This window comes from Eublepharis macularius, chromosome 8, assembly GCF_028583425.1.
Source record: "Eublepharis macularius isolate TG4126 chromosome 8, MPM_Emac_v1.0, whole genome shotgun sequence".
Taxonomy (NCBI): domain Eukaryota; kingdom Metazoa; phylum Chordata; class Lepidosauria; order Squamata; family Eublepharidae; genus Eublepharis; species Eublepharis macularius.
The window spans coordinates 96,503,170-96,527,852 of NC_072797.1; the positions used below are offsets into that span (position 1 = coordinate 96,503,170).

The 24,683-nt window shown below is 41.9% G+C and overlaps 1 protein-coding gene across 1 annotated transcript in view; it reads left to right on the top strand.

The window, feature by feature from the left end:
- The window catches only part of PRUNE2 (prune homolog 2 with BCH domain), a 180,085-nt gene that overhangs the window by 49,464 nt on the left and 105,938 nt on the right, over nucleotides 1-24,683 (top strand). The window contains exons 5-6 of the mRNA XM_054987592.1: nucleotides 7,659-7,811; nucleotides 10,169-10,263. Of these exons, the coding sequence (XP_054843567.1) occupies nucleotides 7,659-7,811; nucleotides 10,169-10,263 (248 nt within the window). The remainder of the gene's footprint in view (nucleotides 1-7,658; nucleotides 7,812-10,168; nucleotides 10,264-24,683) is intronic.

The window sequence follows — 24,683 nt, forward strand, 5'->3', positions numbered from 1 at the left end:
TTCAGAAAGTTTCCTATGACAGTTCAGGTTTTTTGGAGTTAGTTGCTTTCTTTGTGCACCTAACTCACTCCTTTCTTGAAACTAGAGGGTATCTTTATGTCATGAGTAGTGTAAAACAATTTTCCCTTCACAACAGACCCGGGAGTCGGGACCCTCCTCAGAGCGAAACCCCCTTCAAAACTGGGCCGGAATTAATCTTCTCCTCAGAACATACAGCCCCTTTTCTTTTTGGCATGAAAGGGAGTCTCATCCAACTACACAATCACTCTCACTAAAACACACTCCCAGTTCTCTGGTGTCTGTGTAGAGCTTATTTCAGCTTATGCTGATGCTTAGACTTTGAATTCTTAGATAGAATTCTTCCTCAGGACAGTAATACTACAGTTAAGGCAAAGGAGTCTTTTCCCTTCACTCTAAAAGTGAACCTGTCTGACTTTTCTTGTCAGATTCCTTGACTCCAAAACCTGTCAGAACCAACTGACTGCCTTCAGACTGGTTCTAATTGACCAATCAGAGAAGAGGGAGGAGGCTGTCACTCATAGTCTCCATTCTAGGGAATAGTTAACCCTTCCTCTTCCAGCTCTCTGATTTTGCTGCACTTCAGAAACCTGCTGCTAAGTGCAGTCCATCACATTTACTTGGACTTCAAAAAAAAGCTTTTGACAAGATATCACAGCAGAGACCCCTGAGTAAGCATAGTAGTTATGGGATAAGAAGTCAGGTCCCCTTATATATTAAGAATGGGTTAAATGGCGGGAAGGAGAGAGTAGGAATAAATGGATAGTTCTGTGATTTGGAGGGAAGTAAGTACTGGGGTCCTCTTGCCATTAACCCTCCTTTAAACATCATACATGCATCTGGCTCTCATGCATGATCTTATAATTCCACCCCCATTTTTAAAAAAACTTTTTAAAACAGTCACGATGATCCTGGTTTTTAAGCACTTTTTGTGAGACCTGTTTTGGTCATTGTTTATTTTTGATGCATGATTCCGTGCATTTATCCTACCATTTCAATGTATGCGGAGGCTTCTTTGCTCTTCAGAAGAGACCTCCCACAAATCTCCAACCTCTCCTCTTGCCATTACCCTCCTTTAAACATCACACATGTGTCTAGCTCGCATGTGCAATCATATAATTCCCCCCATTTTTAAAACGTTTTAAAACAGTCCTTGCGCTATTACGATATCTACGTATACAAAGGGGGTCATACTACTTGCTGCATTGGATCACTCAGCAACTGGACTATCAGTCTAGGAACACCATTGAGAATGGAATGCCATTTCTGATTTTATTTTAAACTAGCAATAAGGCCTGTTGTTTGGAAAAATAAAATGGGCCCCAGCAGCGCTCCCCCACCCGTGCCTCTCCCTGTGGCATCAGTCGGGGAGGATTGGTGAAGAGATCAGGGGGCTCCCTCCTCCTCTGGCCCCTCGGGTGCTGCTCCCAAGGCCCTGTGGAGGTGGTGGTGAGCTCCGCCCTCCCAGCTGCTGTGGGACCTTGGTAGAACCACACTGCCATGCTGAACCTTCCTGCAGTGGTGGCGGGCTCCTCAGACTCCATGGTGGAGGGCTCGTCCACAGCAGCAGAGCTCTTCAGCTCACAGTGATGGACTTCCTTGGGCACTAGTGTGGTGGGCTCCTCTGCGGCAGTGGCGGGCTCCTCAGAAGCCCCGAGGCAGTGTTAAGGGTTGGCACCACAGCACTGGGTCTTCTCATTGCTGGGCCAGGACTTTGCATGCCTCCATAAGCCCTGAACAGCACCAGGCCTTCCTTTAGCCATGCTAGGCCTTTCCAGGCCTCTGGAGGCCCTGAGGATGCAGCAGGGAGGCAAACTGTTTTGCCCTCAAGTCGCTTCTTATCCCAGTGTACTGCGTCTGCGTGGGGATAAGAAGTGAGTCATCGGTAACATGGTTTGCCTTTTATGTATTAGGATATGGAATCATGTGATCATGTTACTCTACTGTTCACATATTTATTAAACACTTTTGCATTTAAAACTTTGAGCAGGAAATCCAAGGTAGAGAACAGAGTACTGTGCATGTACAGTTTCTACAGAAACTGAAAGACGGGACAATGCTATAGTCTAATACCACATGTGCTCAAAAAAAAAGAGGAAAGTTGGGCGGGAATGCACCAACATCATTTGTGATGAGGTGCAGATAAAGAACACGTTCTGTTTTGAGATCTTTTTTTCGAGACAAACACCCACAAAACACTCATGAAGACAATGCATGTGAAAGGTGAGTTCTCGAGAAAATGCAGCTTTGGGACAGGAAAAACCTGAAAACATTAGAACATATAGAAGCAGCCTCAAGAATAATTACTTGTGAAATCCACTGCTCTGGATGTAGTGATGGCTATGAAGGCAGATGGCTTTAAAAGGAAGATAGATTCATCAGTGGCTACTAGCCATGATGAGTAAAGGGAATCTCCATATAAGAAACAGCAAACCTCTGAATAGCCGTGCTTGGAGGCCAAATCAGGGGCCTCTGTGCTTAGTGGCCCACCAAGGTAACTGATTGACTTCTGTGTGAACAGTAAGCTGGACTAGATGGACCACTAGTCTGATCCAGCAAGGCTCTGCTTGTGGGCAATAAAACAGTGGCATGCAGTGTTCTACCTGGGGAAAAAATCCCGTGTGAAAGCTGCCTTGATTGTGTGTATGTTCCATCACAGATGATGGAAGAATCTTTGGAAGCTCTTGTTAAAAATAGTTCAGTCAACCTCATGATTTACTCCTTATTCTATGCAACAGAATCTTTTCCTGCTGCAAAATGCCCCAAAAGTCAACATAAAAATGGAATTCTTGATGGAACAAACAATAGCCACGTTTTTTAATTTCCAGCTGTAGCCCATTCAATGCCTGAAGATGGCTATCACTGCTAATGACTCTCTCCAAAAGGATTGTCCAACTTGTTTGCTAGTGTATAATTTTGTCCACCACTCCTGAATTAACTATAGCAGGGTCTGTAAATAGGGGCCGCTGTAAGTTAACATGGTTGTGTGCCACAGCCAATAGATTAAAAACTAGAACCAGCGTGCTTTCTGGTGTTCTTATTCATAGGATAGCTCCTATAAGTATTTCCTGGGACAGCAATAACATAAGATGCAGTTATGCACATGTCTACTTGTAACATATGACTGTGTCCAGCTGTTCCAAGATTATCAGCCTATCTGTGACTGACTCACATGTAGATCCCGTGAAAGATACATTTTCAACCAGCTATAAAAATTAGGTGCTTGCCCGCTCTGTTCAACTAATTATGTCTTTTGTGAAAGGATACTGCTATTGTACTTTGTCCATCAGTTTTGCCTGTAGTCATGGATGGTACCGCATTTGTTTGCCCTTGACAGTTACTGACAGCTACTGACTTGGTCTTATTGTGAGGTTCCCAGGGCACTCATTGCACTCAGATTTACTGCCTCTGACTTGCACTCTCTTACGTCCTGTAGACATGCATGCACATATCCTTTCTTAATGGTATGACTGAAGTTGCCTGTGGATGTATCAGGAGGTAAGTAGTGGCAAAACTGTGGTGTGTTATGAGTGCCATATTTATTCCATGCTAGTTAGGGTGGGGTTTGCACAATAAGGACTGAAAAGTGCAAGTAGGGCAGGAATGTTCAAGGAAAAATTTAATTTTATTTACATTATTTAGATCCCACCTTTCTCAAGGAGAAAGAATCTAAGCTTCAGAGATACTGTGAGAGGAAAAACATTAAGGAATTTTGGACTTCTACAATTACAACTTGTAACAAACTAATTCATAAGGCTGAGCAGGTAGAAACAGCTCTGCCCTTGATTAAACAGTCTGTTCCCAGATAGGCAGGCAGGCACTCCCTTCCTTCCTTCCTTCCTTCCTTCCTTCTAGAAGTCAGCTTTCTTTATAATACCAGGAGATGGAGAGGAGGAACAGAACAGATGGAAACACGTGTCAAGGGGAGCTGGGATTGCCAGACCCTCATAATACTAAACACTGAGACATACTGGATAAGACCTGCTTGTGTCACATTGAACAGTTGTTTTGCCAAGGGGCAAATAGTTCTTTTGGATTTGAAGACAATAAGCACACAAGTGTGGAAGGAAAACAGATTTATTAAATCCCTCCAGTAAAGTACAGGAAAGAAATGAGTAAATGCAACAGCAACAGAGAAAAGATACAACTTATGCTTATGCCCTTCTACTGGTGGCAGGAACCCCTGGAGACAACAGTGGGTGGACCCCTGGTTCTGGCAGGTTGCGCAGCGCTCCTCTATGGTTCAGCCTGAGCTGAGGTTCAACAGGAGAGGGAGTTCCTAGCAGTGAAATCATGAGCTGAGTTACTCCAGTCTAAGCCTGTTGATTTCAATGGGTGTAGACTGGTAAGACTTCTATAGATACTAAGATACTTCAAAGAGAGAGATGATATATTCAAGGCCAACTAATAAGCTGTGCGTCTGGCAAGCGTTCAAGATGAAGACTGCTACTATTCTCCCTAAAACTCTCATACCAGGCGCTAATCTAAGCAGGTCACTCCTAAATGCAATAGCATGATGCTATGATTAGCCCAATTGGCATTAGAGTGACAAAGAGAAAAACACTTTGCATTGGCAGTTGCATTGGTCTGCAACTGGGCACAAGATGGAGGGACTGTGGCACACCACTCACTCCTCGAGATCACAGTCATCTTCTGCAAGGTGCCACTGAAGCAGGTATTAATAGTAGTACTACCACATGCTGCATGGTATTTTTGTGAAGTCACAATCATGTGTCTTAGAAAAGATAGGCTATTTACCAGACTAAAAATAAACATAACATGGAAATTAACTGTGTGCTATATGTAAAACACAGCTGAGCTTTTAGTGCCAATTTATCTTCAATTTACATGTGCAGTAGTTATGACAAGCAAGCATATGTCGAAGTGTTACAAGAAGCCATATAACTGCAATATGGTACACCAAAATCTACCTGGGAAAATGGTTTGCTTATGATCATATTAGGAGTCCTTTGTGGACTTAATTAGTATATCTAAATTTGTCTGTTAATTATTTTATTTTTTATTTATATCCCTCTTTTCTTCTTAATGTATACATTGTTCTCTCCTTCTCCACTATGTCCTCATGACAACAGCCCTGTGATGTAGGTTAGACTGATAGAGTGATGGACCCAAGGTCATCTGGCAAGCTTCCATGGAAGAGCAGGGATTCAGATTTGGTTGTCCCAGGTCCTAGTTTGACACTCTAACTAGGATGCTGCAAACGTTGCAGTGAACATGTTTACCTGATGAATTTACCATCTTCAATGGAAGGTGATCTTAGGATTGGGTCATTAGTGAGGCAGAAGGATTTTCTGTGACTCTGGGTTTTTTTCCCAGGATGCAGAAGCCTCTGTTTTGTTCCCAAGTGGCCTGGATCCTCGAATATAAGCCCATGCCATTCAGAATTAGATAGGTGATTTTCAGTGGGTTTTTTTTCATATTGGGAAGTGTATGATTCATACTAGTTCTCTCGGTAATTGTGGGTTCCCTACAAAATACATTTTGAGGCTATAGCTAACCTAATTGCATTACTGAATTCTGCACATAGTACTTGTATCCTTCGGTACCTCCCTTCTGGAGAGATTTGGTTGAGCCGTTGGCTACTGATTGAGGTTGGGAATGTTCTTTTGCTGTCTTCCTCGTATCATTGCCTACACACCTGGGGGAAAGTTGGATCATCAATATGTTCTCGAACATTTTCACATTCTGAATGTTTTACAAATCTGACCATGATTGATTAATCAACTTACCAGATTCTGCCCCCCCAAATGGTGTAATGCTTACGATTCTGAGAAATAAAAATCTGTTATAGTTTTTCATGTATTGCCTTTGCCATCAGTAACACATAGAACCATATAACCCCAACATTTATCTTTTATCTTAATTGAGAACCTCAATTGATTTGGCAAAAGCTGTTGTGCAATTATTACTCAATTTGTTATCAATTATTTAATTAGACTGTGTAGACAAGTGATAAATTAAAATAAAATTAATCAAATAATGTTACTGTAGTTGTACTGAAGCATGGCCTTTATCTTTTTTTCTGTACAATTAGGCTTACACATCAATTCTGATCTTTTCATCAGCATTAATTCTAAACTAATGAGCCTGTCATGTTTTCAAATGGCAGTGCTACCTATTACTTTTCACTTTAAGCCAAGTATTTTAAAAGTATTTTGAAGTGTGATTTTCTCTTCTCTTAGCACTATTTTTTTGGAAAACTATACTCAGTATGGCTAAATTAGTATATGGTATCCCCTGTACATTCTGTTATGTGACCTCTCCCAGTTCCTGGTGCTTCATAGGTACAATGGGAAGTACAGGACAAAATACAAAGTCTGTTTGTTATGCCACCACGAACCTACTGAAGTCTGGTGATGCTAGGACTAGGACTAGGACTAGGATGCTAGGACAGAGACTAGTTCAGTACACAAACAGGTCATTGGAAATTTAACATACCAGTCACATTTTGAGGATTTGGGCTGCATTTGTCCAGCACAGGGGACATGTTCAAATTATCACATCTCTAAAGTATTTGTTATGAATATCCTGAAATATCTGCACCATTGTGATGCATTGTGCTAACATAACTACCAGTTTGCCATATTGTGATTGTGAGCAATTACTGTTGGCAATGAATGGGGCTGTTTTCACATGCCGGTAAGCCCCCAGAAAATTGTGCAAAACTCATGGCATGACGGCGTCTTCATAGCGCAATTTCCTGTCATGATCCTATTTAATGGCATGATTTCTGATGTCATCGCGCCATTAAACGGGATTATGACGGGAAAGCACACTATGAAGACGCTGTTGTACTGTGAGTTTTGTGCGATTTTCCGGGGGCTTATTGGCCTGGGTCTGAACCAGTTCATGCTGCACAAGCGGGGGTATGCAAACATGCAGAGTTCAGTGGCAAGATCTGCTGTGATGTTGTCAGGGATGGTGTTTCTAATGGCTTGTATCACTCCACTCTCCAAGATATAAGGACAGATGGACTCACATTCTAGCTGTATCTAATGAAGTGGGCTGTGACTCACGAAAGCTCATACTTTACCAAAAATTTTGTTAGTCTTATAGGTACTACTGGTCTCTTGCTCTGTCTCTCTGTCTGTCTCTTCATTTTTTAAAAGGATAACCAATAATTTAGAATACAAAATATGTACTTCTTTGCACAAACTATTTTAATAGAGCTATTCTGCTGGGAGATGTCAGGATTTGGGATAAATTTTAAGTTTGCGCAGATCCAAAAGTAATTCTTAGGAATGTTTTAAGAAATGTTCAGTGAAACCCTAAGCAGAGTTACTCCCATCTAAGCCAATTAATGTTGGTGTTGTACCTTATAAGATGAGTCTCTTAAGCATATGCTTTGGACAGCATTTTATAAGGATTGAGGACCCTATAAAGCATATCAATGTTTGAATGTATTTCATATAAACGATCATTGTGTATGGACTTATTTTTAGATATTTGGAGACCTTTTATAGAAGCTTATGTCTAGAGTTGCTACTACTGTATTTTTTTAAAAAAAATTAAAAGCCCCATGAAAGAGGAAGAGTGAAAACAAATAAAATCATAACTATTACTATTGTCTCATTATGAATGCTACTTTCTTCCTGTCTTTTTCCTCTCAAACGTTACAGGGAGCATCCTCTCTAAAGCAATTGCTGTGGATTCTGAAAAAATGCCCAAAGAGGAGGAGGAAGTGCTTTCCAGTTTGGAAGAGAAATTCCCAGAGCTGCTACCCCGAGAAGAGATTATCAGTGTCCTAGAGGAGGCTCAGTTTCATGCAAATGGTACCACATTTTCTTTTTCTGTCTTGATCCACCAGGACAATTTTTACTTTGTTGACTACTGTGGAAGGTGATGTTTTATAGCATCACAAAATCTCTAAAATATAGAAAATCTTTTTTTTAAAAAATTGTACTGCGTAGTGGTTATTCTTAGCGTTAATAGATGCAGGAGCAGAATGACCCTTGGAATAGTTCTCAGCAGGCTGCTGCTCTGGAGGACCACTGGTAGCCAACAGCAAGATGAGTGAAGTGGCCTCGGCCGTTTTGGCAGTTCTGCAGGGCCACTTAGCTCCGATGTGGGACGTGGTGATAATGACAATGGCTGAGCCTACATGCTTTGTCTTTGTCACCACAGTCTGGTGCCAAGCTGAGGTGACCTTGCAGTGCAGCCAGCACCTCAGGGGTCCCTTGACGTAGCTTGGACTAGGGCTGTTTTAATTTCCCAATCTGCCCCTAAATGGTTGGCATTTATTTAAGCACAAGAATGTGGTAATGCTTGTTAAAGAGAATATTTTATCAGGACATATTTGTTGGTGACATTTGACAGTTTACAGGAGATAAGCTGCAGTCTAGAAAAAAACTTGGGATACAATGCAGAGGAAGTGAGATTATGCACATGCATTTTATTACATACTTTGGGCTTAGTTTTTATGATACTGTTCAGTCAGTAGTGTCAGATATCATATATACTAATATCCAAGTGGCCCTGATCTGTGGTTATGTAAATCAAGAGATTGGAGCCATGAACAGACAAGACAGATCTTCTTGCACAGCTGAAAAATGCCCCAGGTTTGCAGAAAAATCTAAAGTGTTAAAAATGACAAAAAGGAATATACCTGTAGCTTTAACCAGATGCCCCCAGTGGCTGTTGCTAGGCAACCGTAACAGTTTAGCCAATATTCCAGGCTTGGTTTCCATCAGTAAAAGGAGGAGGCAGGGCCCTTTCCAGGGCTGTTTTGGTCTTTGAGGGAGGACTCATTAGAGCCCACCCCAGAAGCAACCACTGGGCAATGATATCACATGACTTCCATGACTCACTCAAGCCCAGCTGCTTGCTAGGGTTCAACAGCAGCCTGCCAGTGTGGTGTAGTGGTTAGACTTTCAGAGTGGGACCTGGGAGACCCAGGTTTGAAATACTATTCTATTGTGGAAGCTTACTGGGTGATTTTGATCCAGTCACACACTCTCACCTCAACTACCTCACAGTCTTGTTGTGAGAATGAAATGGAGGAGAGAAGAATGATATAAGCTGCTTTGGATCCCTGTTGGGAAAAAAGGTGGGATATAAATGAAATAATAAATTTAGATGAAGATGAGGGGCAAACAAAAGGTAAGTTGTTTAGTGGGTTTGAAGGATGTAAGGAAAGGTGAGCATATGGAGGCTGCCAGGAGAAGGGAAAGAGAAAAAAGTGTGAGGAAGGGGATACAAAGAAAAGTGAAGTATCCCCTGCAAGTCCTTGCAGTTTCCCAAGCATGCAACTGGGCCATAGGGGAGAGGCTGCTAGGTGGTGGGGGGGAAGGTGAAGACGAGGAGCAGATAAAAGTGGGTGGGAAGAAAGGGATGAAAGACTATGGGGAGACAGGGAAGGGAAAATGACATGGTGAGAGAGGGAAAGTGAGATGACCCTACAAGTCGTTGCATGTCCCCTACTTGTTATTATTTATTACTAAGTCCAGATAACATGTGAGAGAAAGTATCCATGGGATGGACTTGGAAATTCAGTTACCATAACCATATCAGTCTGCATTTTTTCATAGATATGCTGTTGTCCACCATAAATATGGGCTCAAGCATGCACCTATATATGTTGATCATTTTCGATTATATAACAGATTCCCTGCTGAGTTCCCTCCCCTCATCAATTCCTGCCCTTCCTAGGGTTCATCTCCAAATCTACAGGAATTTCCCAAACTGAATTTAGCAACCTTATGTTATACAGAAGCTGCAGTCCTAAGAACACTTTCCTGGGAGTAAACCCAACTGAAAACAATGTCTTACTTTGTCTAGACTGATCCCTAGGTAGTTTCAATATTAGCTGTGTGTGAGACAGAGTTACCAATCACAAGGTGGGGCCTGGAGTTCCCTTGGAATTAGAGTTGATCTCTAGACTACAGTGACCAGTTCTTCCTGTATACGGCAGTTTTGGAGGGCAGACTGGACGATCTCGCTTCTCTTTCCTAATCCTGCCCTCCCCAGGCACCACCTCCAAGTCTCCAGGAATTTCTGAAGCTGGAGTTGGTAACTCTAGTGTGAGGAATCCATTTTTGGATTTATTAGCATGACAAAATATGAATTAATTTATCAGAGTCCAGATTCTAATCCCAAACATTTATCAATAACTTTCCTATCTGCCCCATAGGGCTCAAGATTGAGGAGGCTGTTCTCAAGGATCTGAAGGAGGTGTCAGATGGAGAAATAAAAGTTGCCGTTGGTACTGTGTGTATGAATCTGGAGGTAAGAAGAAAGCCAAATGAAATAGCTCTTTTAAGGCCAGTATTTCTTCTCTTTTTCTCAGTGATATATGAGCATATTTTTATGGTTGCTGAACAATTGATAGAATGTTGCTTGTGATATAGTGTATGTAATTGATATGCTCAACTCCCTCTTGATACTTGCAGGGGCAGTTTCAGATTCATTCACTGGTAGCTGATTGGCATTACCTTGTTCTTGATTTATTTTTCAGTGTGGAGAGAATAATGAGGAAGCACTAGTGCTTATGCTAGCCTATGCTGAACCTCTGTTGATGGTAGTTTAGCAAGCAGGTGATCACAGAAGGTCAAAGAGACACAAAGGGAAACATTGTCCACAAGGGCAAGCGGCAGCGCTGTGTGCACTCTGTGATTCCTGGCTGCTGTAAGATAACCAAAGAGAGGCAGTGGGGTCAGTGGGCTTAGTCCACCAAGCAGAGATGCAGCCATGCTTTGTCTACATAGAAATCTCTAGAGACCTGTATAAACTGATCATATTGTCAGGCCCCTGTTGGCTCAAACTACTGTTCTTGGAATCAAGTTTAATTATGAATGTTACATCTCATCCATGGAGGGGGCGTTATATATATTATATGTAAAAGGCAAGTAATAATAGACTAAGGATTTTATGGGCCAGGGCATCTTGGCACTGCATTTACATTTTTATTGGCATCGTTAGTTCATTGGTTTAGTTGTATAAAATTTATAGATCGAACTGTGGGAAATCTAAATCAGGTAGCATTTCCATTTTATGTTGACTGATTTATATTAAGTATTCATTCTTCTAATTACAGGTCATTAAAATCTGTTTAAATACTCTCAGCAGGATACATGGGTGGTGGTAGAGGAATACACACTGAAGAAGATAGAAAATGTATAGAAAACAAAAATGTATAGAAACAAAAATATTTTAAAAATATTAACATATATTAGTATATAAGGATAAACCTGGAAAAAAATAAGTAAAGGATTGAGTTCCCACCTCAGATAATGTACAGTTTTAAATTAATTATCGTTTTTCCATGAGAGTTAATTTGTAGCTGCAGTGATTGTTTAGTTTTGCCTGCATATTATTATTGTGACATTTGCTGCATTGTAAAACAAAAAAAGCATGTACTGGGAATGGCATATTTATTTCCAAGACAGTTTAAATTATTTATTATTGGACATGTTGCTAAACATTCTGGATATTTCTGCAGGGTTTGCATCTGCCATTACGGTATCATATTATTTTATGACAAGTATTCTTAAATCTGTTAGATCTGCTTAATGCCAATATAATTGGCAGCATTAATGCTCAAGTAGCAGCTGAGAGGTGAAATGAACTTTGCTGAGGTGCTCTCATTGACTTTCTTGGGAGATTTTTTCCCAAATGATGTCAAAATATTACTCAGTAGTATTGTCAAATTTCTTTCATGCATTTTAACTTTGTTGCCCTATATTATGCTCAATCCTGAGAGTGTATTTTTCTTCTCTACTGGGATTTCTTTGAAAATAACAACAGTTTTATCAAAGTGACTTTAGAGGAGAGTTAGTTTGTATTACCAGCTTGAGCGGAGAGGGGTAGGATGGAGGAAGGAGATACAGAAACCATGTTGGAGGTAAAAGAGGCCACAACTTTATTGCTTACAGCTTACCAGAGCCTTAGTGCTGCATGGGGCATGGATCCCTGATTGGCTGACCCACCTGCCAGCTGATCACCCCCTCACCCCCTTAGACTGCCAGCTGCGGGGGGCACCATGGGATTGCAGTAAGCAGGAATGCACTTGGGTGTACACCTGCGTGTGGTTCCCCTGTCACCAAGAGCAAGCATACCCCGACAGTTCCCTTGAGCCAGACTTGTCACTGTTCTGCATCTCCCCCAAGATCCCATAAGGGGATCCCCTGCTATGGGGAAAGAGAGCATCCAGTCTGTGTTAACCCCAAACAGATCCATGCCCAATGACAAACTGCCACAAGAGTCCTAAAATGGTCCCACCAAAGATCCTAAACCTGCAGGTAATCCCATAGGCAGACCTGGATGTCCTGCAGCCAAATGTCCTGTCCCCAGCTGGACAGTTGCCCCCTATTTGGATGGTACAAAGCCTCCAATCAGAATGAGATGTCTGGGTGGTGGATAATGCACTCCCCGATGCCTCCTGGAAATGTCCTGTTGCCTTGGCTGCACTCCACCTGGCCAATTCCACCTTCTTGGGCAAAGAGGTGTCCAGCCATGAGCACTGCCCAAGCAAGTCCGACTATAGCAAGAGAGTTCCTGGAAATTGTTGATGCAGAAGCTGCCGGCCCTTGATGATGCAAGAGGTCCAACCCTGGTTATAAACTCAAATCGTACTCCCCCAGCTGGATCACCAAGGCATCTGAAGGTCCCAAGTCGAATATGTGTCGCAGCACCATGGGGAGGAAGGTGTTAAATCTCATCCCATGCATGTCAAACCAGTGCATTGTGATGGCCCCCTGGCCTCCTCCCAATTCAGCAGCATAACAACCAGCCCAGTGGATGACACTGTGCCCGCAGAGCCACACTATCTGCCTCCGTCCTGTGAAAACTAAAAACAAGAGGGGGTAAGAGTAAGATTGGGGTGTACATAGGCCTTATACATGCTCGACCTCCACCTGCCCATGGCCTGAATGCAGTGAGGGAGAAGGCCCAGGCCCAAGGTGACTGTGACCACCCCAATCCTAAATGAGTAAGCACCAGACTCGCCAGTGGGGAGGCCAGCTGCTGTTAAGGCAGACCTGAGGACTCCAGTAAACTGGAAGCAGGTGAGGGAGGTGCCATTGATGTGAACCAACAGGGGGTTGTCACCAGCCAGATGGGCCCGAAGGTAGGCTGAAAGTGCCCGCACCAGGCACAGAGATGCCTTAGTAGGCCCTACGATGAAGTGTGTCCCCCAGCCTATCTGGTCAGTCTTGGATAGGTGTGAGCAGATGAAGGCCCACTGCCCCCGTACAACCATGTCTTCATGTGCCAGGGCAAGCCCAGAAGCCTTGTGGCAGGAATCAGCACCAGCTCCCCAATCCTGAAGGCCCCCTAAAAGGCCAAAATGAAAGCAGTCTTAAAAAGGCTGGGATCAAATGGGGAATGGGAGAGCCCTGGGAGCTAGCCAATGATGCACTCAAGGACCAGCCACGTAATGGGCTTGCAGCTGTCTGCTGAGGGCAGGTGGCACCTCTGCCACCTGCCCTCAGCCTTTGTTGGCCTGACGTGAATAGCAAGGGTCAGGGAAATCCATGGCCTTGCTGAAGTAGGCGATGGCAGCCCAGTGCCCATGCATAGTTTTGGGTGCCAGACCCTGCTCTCGAAGGGAGGCCAGGTACCTGATAACCACTTTTATATAAAATCCCTATTCAGGAGTCTTGTACTATCTTTCTTAAACTGTCTGCAGTTTCCTTGACCTGATTTTTACCTCAGAACACAGAGTTCCACAACTGATCAATCAGAGAGAGGGGGGTGCAAGCAGGTAGGAGCCTGCCAGCCACACAGGAAAGCCAGCCCCACAGGGAGATTGGCAACCCTAGTGAACTTTTAGGGGAAGACTGGGAGGTGCATTTTACCTCAGGACACATTCAATGATTCCCAATAGCAACTGCAGAGTGTTTAGAATGTGGGGGTGAAGACCAATCAGGCCGCATATGCAAATGACATCTGTATTCTAACTGTCTCTGGGTGTGTGTGTGAGGTGTGGAATGTTGTGAGCCTCAACCAGCCTGCATATGCAAATGACCTGGAAAGGCTGGTCCAATCAGGGAGGGTGGCCGAGCTGGCAGAGGACGGGGGGGGGGGGGAGGTGCACAAGCAGGCAGCAGCCTGCCAGCCACACAGGAAAGCTGTATCCCTTTGGGAAAACACATTTTAGCAATTTTTACCCCCTTAGGGGGCAAATTTCTTAAAATCCTTTCTTAGTGGGTGTTTCCATCATGAAAAGAATGTTCTCCCCAAATTTCATGTTTCTAGGTCCAGGGGTTTGGGCTGGACGTTGATGAGTCAGTCAGGACACTTGTCTTTATATAAATAGATAGATGTGAGGTTTTTAGATATACTCCCACCATTGCCAGAAATTTTACCTCCTATAACAAAATCCTGCAGTCCAGGCAAAGACAGAAACGGTGGATCATGTCAATTGTTTATTGCTTTGTAAAGATCAGTTAATTATAAAAGGTGTATTGCATGTTCGTATAAAGTATGTTTCTTCTTGGCCATAGTTTGCTTGATATTTTAAAACCATTTATTAATCTGCTTAAGTATGTGTAGTTCTAAAGGACTGAATTAGTCCTGTGTAATTTATGAACACATAAAGATTAAAATATTTTCTGCTGCTGAACAAACATATACATGGCGTTTAAAATGGAGTTCAGGCTGATTTTAGAAAGTTGTAGTTTGACGCTAGCAAGCCAAATAAATATGCTACTATGTAATATTCCAGTAATGGCATTCAAAACAAAATTCCAAGTAACTTGTGAGATATTTTTCTGTTGTCTGTTATGAGGAGTTAGGGTATGTAAAATAAATGATGTATGGAGCCGTAGGAATGCGACTTTTGCAGACTACCTTATGTCTAAGGAACATTAAACATAGGGCTCTTGTTTAGCAAATAAATAACCATTCACTTCAATGGCTTCATCATCTGGACTTTTGTGCATATTTTTGCAAAGCTAAGGAGAGGCCATTAGGGATTTAATATAAAATAAATCGCCAAGGGGCCTTCTTGTAGTCCTAGTCTTTCTGCCACATGGTGTGTTACTAATGTGCATAAATGGGTTTAAATGAATTTGTTATCTGTATTACATTTGCAGTGTGTATATATTTATATATTATTTTAATTGCATTCTTTATAAGAAAATATACATCATGTTTTTGGATGCTGAAAACACCGCACTTTATAAACAAATCAAACTTTTAAAAAACATCGACTTCATGATGTATCTGTTGTATAGCTGGAAGTATTCTTTGATTTGTCTTCTTAGATATATTTCTAGTTAAATAATCAGCTTCTAAAAACAAATGGGGCAGCCAAAAAGCCATTATTAAACACACTCTGTGTATGTTAAAATGATAAAATGAACCACTCTGAAGGATAGTAGCTATGATATTGTTGATGCCTTAGGTCGAATTAAAACTCATATTTGTAGTGATAAACATTAGTACATCTGTGTAGGCTGAACAAATTTTGTCATTTTTTTCTGAGGTTATTTCATGGGCTTGATCCTGTCAGTTTTGTCTGCCCTGCTTCAGATAATTACAGAAATACTGGCTCAGTTTCACATAAATAAATAATCAAGACAACTTATCGTTCCATCAGTCAGTCAGTCAGTTGGTCGGTCAGTCGGTCAGTCATACGGCCCACAAGTCCTGTACATATGAGATGTTTGTCATCCAGTTTAACACTCAAATCAGATATCATACCAAAGCACGGTTTGTATAGTTTAGAACTGAAATAATGGGTTTAGCTTCCAGACTTTTCAGGGCTGGACCAATGGCCCTGCTGTGCTTTGCCAATCTATATACCATGTCAAAACAGTTACACTTGTTTCATGTTAGCTTAGTTTGCTGCCTGAATGGAATGTCAAGTTGAAATTAGTTTCCTCAGATTTTCAAGATCATCATCTAAGAATTTTGATGTAAAATATTTAGTGGCTATTCTCTGAACACTTGAATATTTGATAGTTGCTTTTTTTACTTCAAAAGATATAATACAATGCTGTTTTATATTTAACAATTTTTGAGATTGTTTGTTGCCTATTGAAATACAATTGATTAAGTGCCACTTAAACTTAAGCATTGATATTTTGAGCTATAATTTCTCATTGAAAATTCAACTTTTGCTGATGTGCACGTATTTATTTCTGCTGATGTGCATATATTTATTTCAGCTCTAGTGAACCTCAAGATGACCCATGACCACTATTTTCTTGTGTGTAGCATAGAATAATAAATTCCAATTAAGTTGTAAAGATACTGAGTGCTACTTTAGTCAACCTGCACTGTATTGTACCAATGGTCCTCTAAAGCAGGATTTGAGTCCAACAAGATTTCCATCAAGATTTTCAGAGTGTAAGCTTTTCAAGAGTAGAGCTCTTTTTTAATTCAACCCAAGTCTGAAGAAGTTTGCTCTACTCTTGAAAACTTACTCTCTGAAAATCTTGATGGTCTCTAAGGTGCCACTGGACTCAAATCCTGCTGTTCTACTGAGGACCAACATGGCTGCACAACTAAACTTGTTCTCTAAAGCTAGGTCACCTACACATGCTATAATGCAAAATGCATGACACATGCAAAATGCATCAATTGTATCTCACCCAGTTATAGTCTAACCTTACCCTGATCACACACACACACACACACACACACACACACACACACACACACACACACACACACACACACACACACACACACACACACACACACACACACACACACAAACTCACAACCAAAACCAAACAAATTGTACAGAATTTCATGTCTGTAAGCACTTAGGCATTGCTCATCTGTAGTTGTGTGTAGTCATTTGTAATTATGCAAAATTAAAACAGTTCTATATTCATATTACCTTTTGTTACATTGTATATAGGAAAAATAAATACTAGCATCTCATTCCTTGTCTCCTTATAGCTTTGTATATCTGTCCTATTATCACTTAAAATAGTATGAACTCCTTAATCACTAATGCATCCCTTCCACATTGATTCCTGGCCCCCCTACTGCTATTTCAGAAAACTTTGTATAGATTCATTAATGAAAAAAATAAAGCTTGGTTCATTTTAGTCCATTGACAAAAGCTTGACTTCAAGAATTGTTCAACATACAAGTCATTTTCCATGGAACTTGTATCCATTTGTTGTGCTACATCATTAAATATGAGCAAGCAGTGGCTTAATGCTAAAACCCAAGTGTCTCTCTGGCCCACTATTAGTGATGCAAAGAGCAAGCATGTTTTCAAATGGCACTCTGTGCTGCCAATGATGTATCAACACCATATGCCATTATTCTTTTCTAAATGCGATAATAATGTGATCCGTTAACATAAAAAAGTTTGATGCCACAAAAGCAGCTGGAAATGGACAACTGAAATATGCACATATCTAACTCTTATCATCAAATGCACAGTTTGATGTATGTTGTTAAAAGCTTTTCATATATTTCTTTTCCTCTCAAGCAAGAATAGCTGCTTTTGAATGCAAATCGAGGTTTTTTTACATTTCTTATTGTTGGAGTTTTGGATTCTGTTTTACTACTTCTTACTACCTATTTAGAGGGGCAAACAAAATGGTCCATCCGTCATTGTGGCCCAGTACTACTAGGAAATGTAGTAAGGCTGCCAGAGCATAGGACAGGCTGACAGGAAGTGGATCAGGTTGTTGTGAAAATGGCACAACCATGTATTTGCCTGAGCAGTGCCGGGACACCTGTAAGAGTTGTCTATATTTAGAATACTGGGGTCAGCAACTGTCAGGAATTGACAACAGAGTATGCTGCTCATACATAACAGCAAAAACTGATTCCAGTGACAGATGAGGTATGATAGTGGCACACAACAGTTACCTCTTTGTTGGTGAACAGGAAACCGAGATGTAAAGGAACACTGTTCTTCCCATACGTCTTAATGAGACAGGCAGCTTAATAGGACCAGTGATAAAGTAAGCATTCACCTAATATCAGGTGTTGCTTGGATATCTGTTGGGAGTACAGTCCATGGCTGGGACTGGCTGTGGCAATTATGGGCATCAGAACCCCACTTAGACAGTGCCTATTGTTCAAATGAGGTAAAAAGGCATTGCTTATTAGATCTGAGGAGTAACACAACTCAAGATTACAGGAAAAGTAGTGCTCAGTCAGTTCAGCTAATGGATGGCAAAAGCCTAAGAGGATATGATATCCTGCTTAATGACAAAAAACAGGACTCACAGGAGAGGATGGTGAGGTAATTGACACAAGGAGTTACTCCTTACTGAAGGCTGCCTGCCATAAAGGATCTTTGGAGAGTTTTCTCCATATAGTATTGAGGCCTTTCTGGTAAACTTTGAGGGGTCTTATTAAATAGTGGGTTCAGACACGAGGTAATTCAACAGCTCTTTATTTAGCAGGAACACAACACACACTGACTGACTGAACAGAAGCCCTCAATATATATACAGCAGCTCCACCCCCAGAATAACTGATAGCCAATAAGAATACATACTTTACAATACCATTATTTGCATAAACTATATACAATGTTTGAAGTAGGCAGGCCACTGATTGGTCTTTATTATAGAGGACTGATTGGCTGCTGCCTTGAGAAAGTAACCTATGATATTGCAGGGATGAAGGACCAATGAGAATGCAGGCATTGGGAGCCTTGACTGAACCTTAAGCTCAATACAGTATAGTGCATTGCAATCAATACAATAAATACTTTAGAGGCCTTCTCGGCCCAATACACAACAGGTCTTGTCCTGGTGGGGCCATGTAGAAGGTCTTGATAGAGGGACAGAGCCAGCTAGAATAGCCAGCAGACCAGGAAGGCATGGATTCCTTACTGGAGAGAACCCCATAGGATGTCCTGTATGGGGGCACCAGTTAGAGAAGGCAACACAGTTTTCAGTAAGAATTGGAAAATGTCTGGAAATACCAGTGCAGGGAACAGAAAAAAACATGGTCTATATTTCTAGTGTGGAAAACTGGGCCACTTATGCAAAGGGGAAATGCCAAGATCTAACCCTTGATGGTACAGATCCAATTATTTGGGTGGCAAACAGAAATATACAAGCAGTGCCATGATATTTTGCCAAGTGGAAATGATCCCTGTACTTGTACCCTGTATTCAGTAGCAGAGGGTTATGTATTGATATGACTGGCCTGAAGGACATCCAGCACTTTAGTTAGTATTCCAAGTACAGGGAATTGACATGACTATTCTTCCATGTTAGTTGATGATCTCCCTGTAACTGCCCTGATAGGAAAGAGTTGCTTATAAATGAGGCATCCAAAGGACTCCGGGGACCTCAATATGACTTCCTGGCATTCTCCAAAGGTTCTGATGATACAATCAGAATTTCTGGTTTGACAACAGGAAAATCCCAAGCTGCAAGGAGCATATAGGCTTGTAGCAGTGAGTGATTTTATGCAGTCTTAAATGTGAGGCAGGCCATGACGATGCCCCATTTGAATGAATAGGGTTTCATTGTGAGTTCCTTAGTAGTCCTAGTCTCTGGTCCCAGCTCATGGGTGATCTAGACTTCTGGCTTGGCAACTAACTTCAGTTCACAGACAGCCCCTAAGTATTGGAGCACCCAGGAATCACAGTGTAGACCCATCTGCCCTAACCCTGACAGGCTTCTCCTGAGAGGAAAAGGGGAAGGTGAATAATAACCACAACAACAACCACAACAATATTGGATTTATATACTGCCCTTCAGGACAGCTTAACACCCACTCAGAGCGGTTTACAAAGTGTGTTATTATTATCCTCACGACAATCACCCTGTGAGGTGGCTGAGGCTGAGAGAGCTCTGAAAGAGCTGTAACTGACCCAAGATGGCTTCAAGTGGAGGAGTGGGGAATCAAACCTTGTTCTCCAGATTAGAATCCCGCCATTCTTAACCACTACACCAAACAGCATCTGGAACTGAAAAGATATAGGTGGGAGACTAATTTATTGGCCCGCTATAAGTTTATTTTATTTTTATTTATTTAAAACATTTGTTTGCTACCTTTCTACCATTCAGGAACTCAAGGCAGCTTATAATATAAATAAAAAGAACAAAGTTTAAAAACAACACAGTTTAGAACTGCCAGTAACATAAAAACAAAGTTAATTAAAAACTGTCCTAAATAAAAATTGATTCTCCGGCCTCCTGAAGATTAATAGGGAAGGAGCCAGGCACGCTTCCCTGGGGATACTGTTTCATAATTGTGGGAGAAAGAGGTCCTTCAGTGGTACTTCAGATACAAAGGTCCCAAACCATGCAGGGTTTTAAGAAGAAAACTACTGAAAAACCTATAATCTGTGCCAGGAAGTATATTCCTAATTATGCTTCACCTATAGCTCCATGAAAAGATCTTTTCAGGAAAGGGGTCCTGGAACCCATGCTGTGATCTCCCCAATATCAACAGCCTTTTCAGGACTTAAGAATGATCTTGTCTGGGCTACCTGTGCTTCAAGGGCCCAATTGCCCTTTCTGTTATACACAAATGCCTCAGAAGTAGGGATAGAGGAAGTTCTAGCAGAGGTCTATGAAAGCAGGGAACACCTGTTGATATTTCTCATCCAAAATCCGAGAGAAAAGAAATGCGCAGCAATTGAGAAAAATAGCTTCTCAACAGAACATCTGTTTGTTCAAGTCCTGCTATGAGCTAACCATTCAGAGATCTGTTTCGGCAAGCATGACAGGGACTGAAATCTTGTTCTTGTCTTAAGATGTTCAGATGTGACTCCCAAACCAAGCATTATGTAGGTGGCAAAGAATTCTTTTGTATTGAAACTATCCTGAGTGCACTGCTTACATCACTAAGGATGAAATATTAATTTTTTTGACAGTTCTACTTTTTAAATGCTGTCTCCATCCTTGGATAAGTTTATACCTCTACTGAGGTATGGTGCAGCACCCATTCCATGAGACTGTTTTACCTCATCTTCAAAATATCATGTGCAAATTTTAAAAATAACAAATACAAAAGAAAATATTCTCTAGTTGAGTAGTAATCTTGTCATCTTGTGACTTTGAGTTTACATTTATTGTTGCCCTTTTGATCTTTTTGTAAATATGTTGTTCTACAGCTAGTAAAGCTTTTTATAAAAAAAGTCAGGCAAGTTAAATGCAATTATATTGACATATGGTGATACTGTGATAAATCTTAAGGGTTAAAGGTTGGAGGAACCATGGCTTGTCAATTAGCAATGTAAATGAAACATTCATTATCCAGCATGCTGAGAAGTTGATGAACTGTACAATAAATCTGAGCCCAAGTTGCTACTGAGATAAGTCATTTTAGACAATACCGTATTTATGAGGATGAGGGACAGTGGTTTGAATTCCCTCATGAAATATTTGATTGTGTCTCCATTACTTTGACAAAGAATAAAGAACAAATCCCAAGTTAAGTATCAGTTTAGCACAGAAAGCATTTAAGCACCGAGAACATTCAAATGTACTTCCAATTGCCTTTTTGGAAGATAAGGTTATAGCTTCAGCCTTCATTATGCAGCTCCATTATCACTGGAAGAACGGAGGCATGAGTTCCCTAAATGTTCAAGAAAGAATAATCTGTAGCCATTAAAAAGGTTAATTCTCAAATACAGACCATTAAGAACTAGGACGACATAAGTAAAAGTATGAAGAAAAGTATGAAGTATTTGGCGGTCCAGTCTAAAAGGCAAAAAGGAAGAAGGATGAAGTGTGATGGCCATGGTGGAAGATCCTACCCCAGTGCATCAACTGAATTGCCCATTTGCCTGATGTCAGTATCAGTCAGGTAGGGTCCATCCATAGCTAATCATATCCTGTATAGCATGCTCTATCTGTGGCCTGGTAATCACTTACATGTCCACCCATGTTGTAATGATCGCTAACTAAGGGGTTTCAAATGGGAAGTAGGCAAATTCATGAGGAGCGCCTACTCCCATATGAACCTACCCAGCCACTGTGGTCATCTTCTGGGGCCCTGCTTTGGGTTCCCCCTGCCTGAGGTTAGACAAGGGGCATCCTGAAAGAGGGTCTTTTCAGTTGCAGAGCCAAGACTGTAGAAATCTCCCCTTCTATCACTGTCTTTTGCAGGCAGATAAAGACCTTTTAGTTTTGTTTTGTTTGCCATTCCCTCTATAATCCCCCTCCTTGTCTTATGCTTTTAATTGATGTCTCTTTTTATACTGCTCTGTTTTTAGTTATTAGCTGCCTTAGTGGCCCTGATTTGGCTGAAAGGTGGGATATAAATCTTGTAAACAATATTCCTGTTAAGAGGCAGTGGAACCTCCTTATTCAGATGCAGCATCAGTGAGGTGGAGCAACTATAAGGGAGGCTTTGGCTTTAGTGTCCTGTCTGCACAGCCCTGGAAAAAGACCCTGTCCTCTAAAAGAGAGGAGAGGGAAGGAGGAAGAGCAGACTTTTGGCAGCTCATGCCTACGTCACACAAGGCTGCCACATGGTAGGTGGGGAAGAGTGGCTTACAGTGGTGATGGCTCTGACCCTAGGGGTGGCAAGCCATTGGTGCACTGGGACTTTTCCTAGTGGCCTTAATGGTCAATCTGCCTCGCCTACTTGGAGGCTTCTAGGAAAATTTGGTAAGCCACTCCAGGAAGCAAGATGCAGGAATATGGGATTATGGGCAGCAGGAGTACCCTCCTTATAAGTCTTATACTCTGTGGCTGGTTCCCCCTACCCCGTTAGCACTGGTATTGCCTTTCAGTTCTTATGTTTTTGCATAGCATTCCTTTTTGTGACTGCAGTATTCTGCAAGTATAAGGGGTGGTTGCAGCTTGTCTTCTTTGCATGAATAAGACGGGCATCAACATTCTTTAGTATTCAGAATTCCTGAATGCTGACTGCTGTGAGCTGCACGTTGTGCGTGCCCTTACCATCCGGCTTCTAGAAGGTAGGCCAAGGAGACTCTCTTCCCTACAAGATAGTTTGGGGGTGACCTGCTTTGAGGAGGGACTGTGGCACGGTGCTGGAGCATCTGCTCGGCATGCAGAAATTCCCAGGTTCAATCCATGGAATCTTCAGTCAAGAGGTGTTGAGTAAGACCTCTGCCTGAGAACTGGGAGAGCCACTGCCAACCGGAACAGATGATGCTGACTTTGATGGACTAATGGTCTGAATCAGTAGAGCGGTTTTATTTTAGTGCCAGTGCAAGCTATGTTTTTTCTTTCGTTTCCATTGTTTTGTTGGGTTTTTGGCTTTGTTCTAGCTTTTCGTTTTAATATGTTTTTTCTTTCTCTGGTGGCTTTTAAATTAATTTTTTGCTATTTGACTTGGAGATTACTAGTGAGCAGCAGGATATAAATATTTTAAACAAACAACATTACTGAATAGGAGTAGATAAAAGCAGGAGAGATCGAAAGAGAGAACTGGGATACAATATACTGTGCTACAAAAGTACTAGTATACATATATAAGGTTGCACTGATGTCTACCAATTCCCAGCTCAGGATTTCAGAGAGCCTCCCGAAAGGTGCTGGTACTCAGGACCAGCAATGAGTACCACCACAAAAAAACCCCAGTCTATAGGAAAATACTATATGTTATAGTTGTGAGCCCAAACCCAGGGTTTGGTAAAAATGGTTGAACTGAGAGTCTCTCTACACCTGGGCTCATGTTTGTCAAGTGCCAGGAGATACAATGTTAGCCAGGAAGCATAGTTTTAAATGACAGAGCCGGCGGAGATCACTCTGGAGGGGATGGATTCTCTCACAGCCCTTCGCTGCTTCGGGCATGTTGGACTGTCTCCCCTTGTGGAGCCTTTGCCCTGCCGAGGCTTGGCTAATTCAAAGTATTAAGCAGCGAGGGTGGCAGGGCAAAGGCTCCGGAAAGGAAGACAGTCTGGCACGCCAGAGGTGGTGGAGGGCTGTGAGAGAATCCACCTCTCCTAGGGTGATTTCCACTGGCTCTGTTATTTAAAATTATGCTTCCGGGCTAACATGTCTCTTGACATGTGAAGAACACAAGCCAGAAGTCCTGTATAGAGAGACTCTTAGGTTCAGAGTTGTAAGTGCTGATGGGATTCTGGCCTAGCTCAGATATGTGTTGTATGGGCTGACTAATAATATCTGCAAAGCAGTCTCTGAATTCCCCAGTGATTCAGCCTTGGGAGGCTGTTCTCAGAGAGGCTTTATCTGCGCTCCTTAGATTTTTCACATAGCTGAAATCCAAATAAACAGCTTGGCCCTGTTTGGCTCTTGAGTTGCTGGATGATGCATTGAGTCCTAGAAATTTTGGCTTCTCAGTTCACCCAGTTCCTTTATTTCTTTCTCCTCAGCATGTCTCTATGCCAGATCAGGCAGGCATGGGAGGGGGCACATATGGATGCCAATCATAGACGTTAGGTTGCAATGTATTGTCGAAGGCTTTCACGGCTGGAGAACGATGGTTCTTGTGGGTTTTCTGGGCTGTATTGCCGTGGTCTTGGCATTGTAGTTCCTGACGTTTCGCCAGCAGCTGTGGCTGGCATCTTCAGAGGTGTAGCACCAAAAGACAGAGATCTCTCAGTGTCACAGTGTGGAAAAGATGTAGGTCATTTGTATCTACTCAGGAGGGGTGGGGTTGAGCTGAGTCATCCTGTAAGAGTTTCCCAGGGTGTGGAATGCTAATGGCGGGAGGCTTCACTGTATCCTGAGGAGGTTCTTTTGCATATGGATTGGTACTTGATGTGCTAATCTTCTCTGCAGGGCTGTTGTCGGGGATAGAATGTTTTGTTAGCCTGGTGTTTT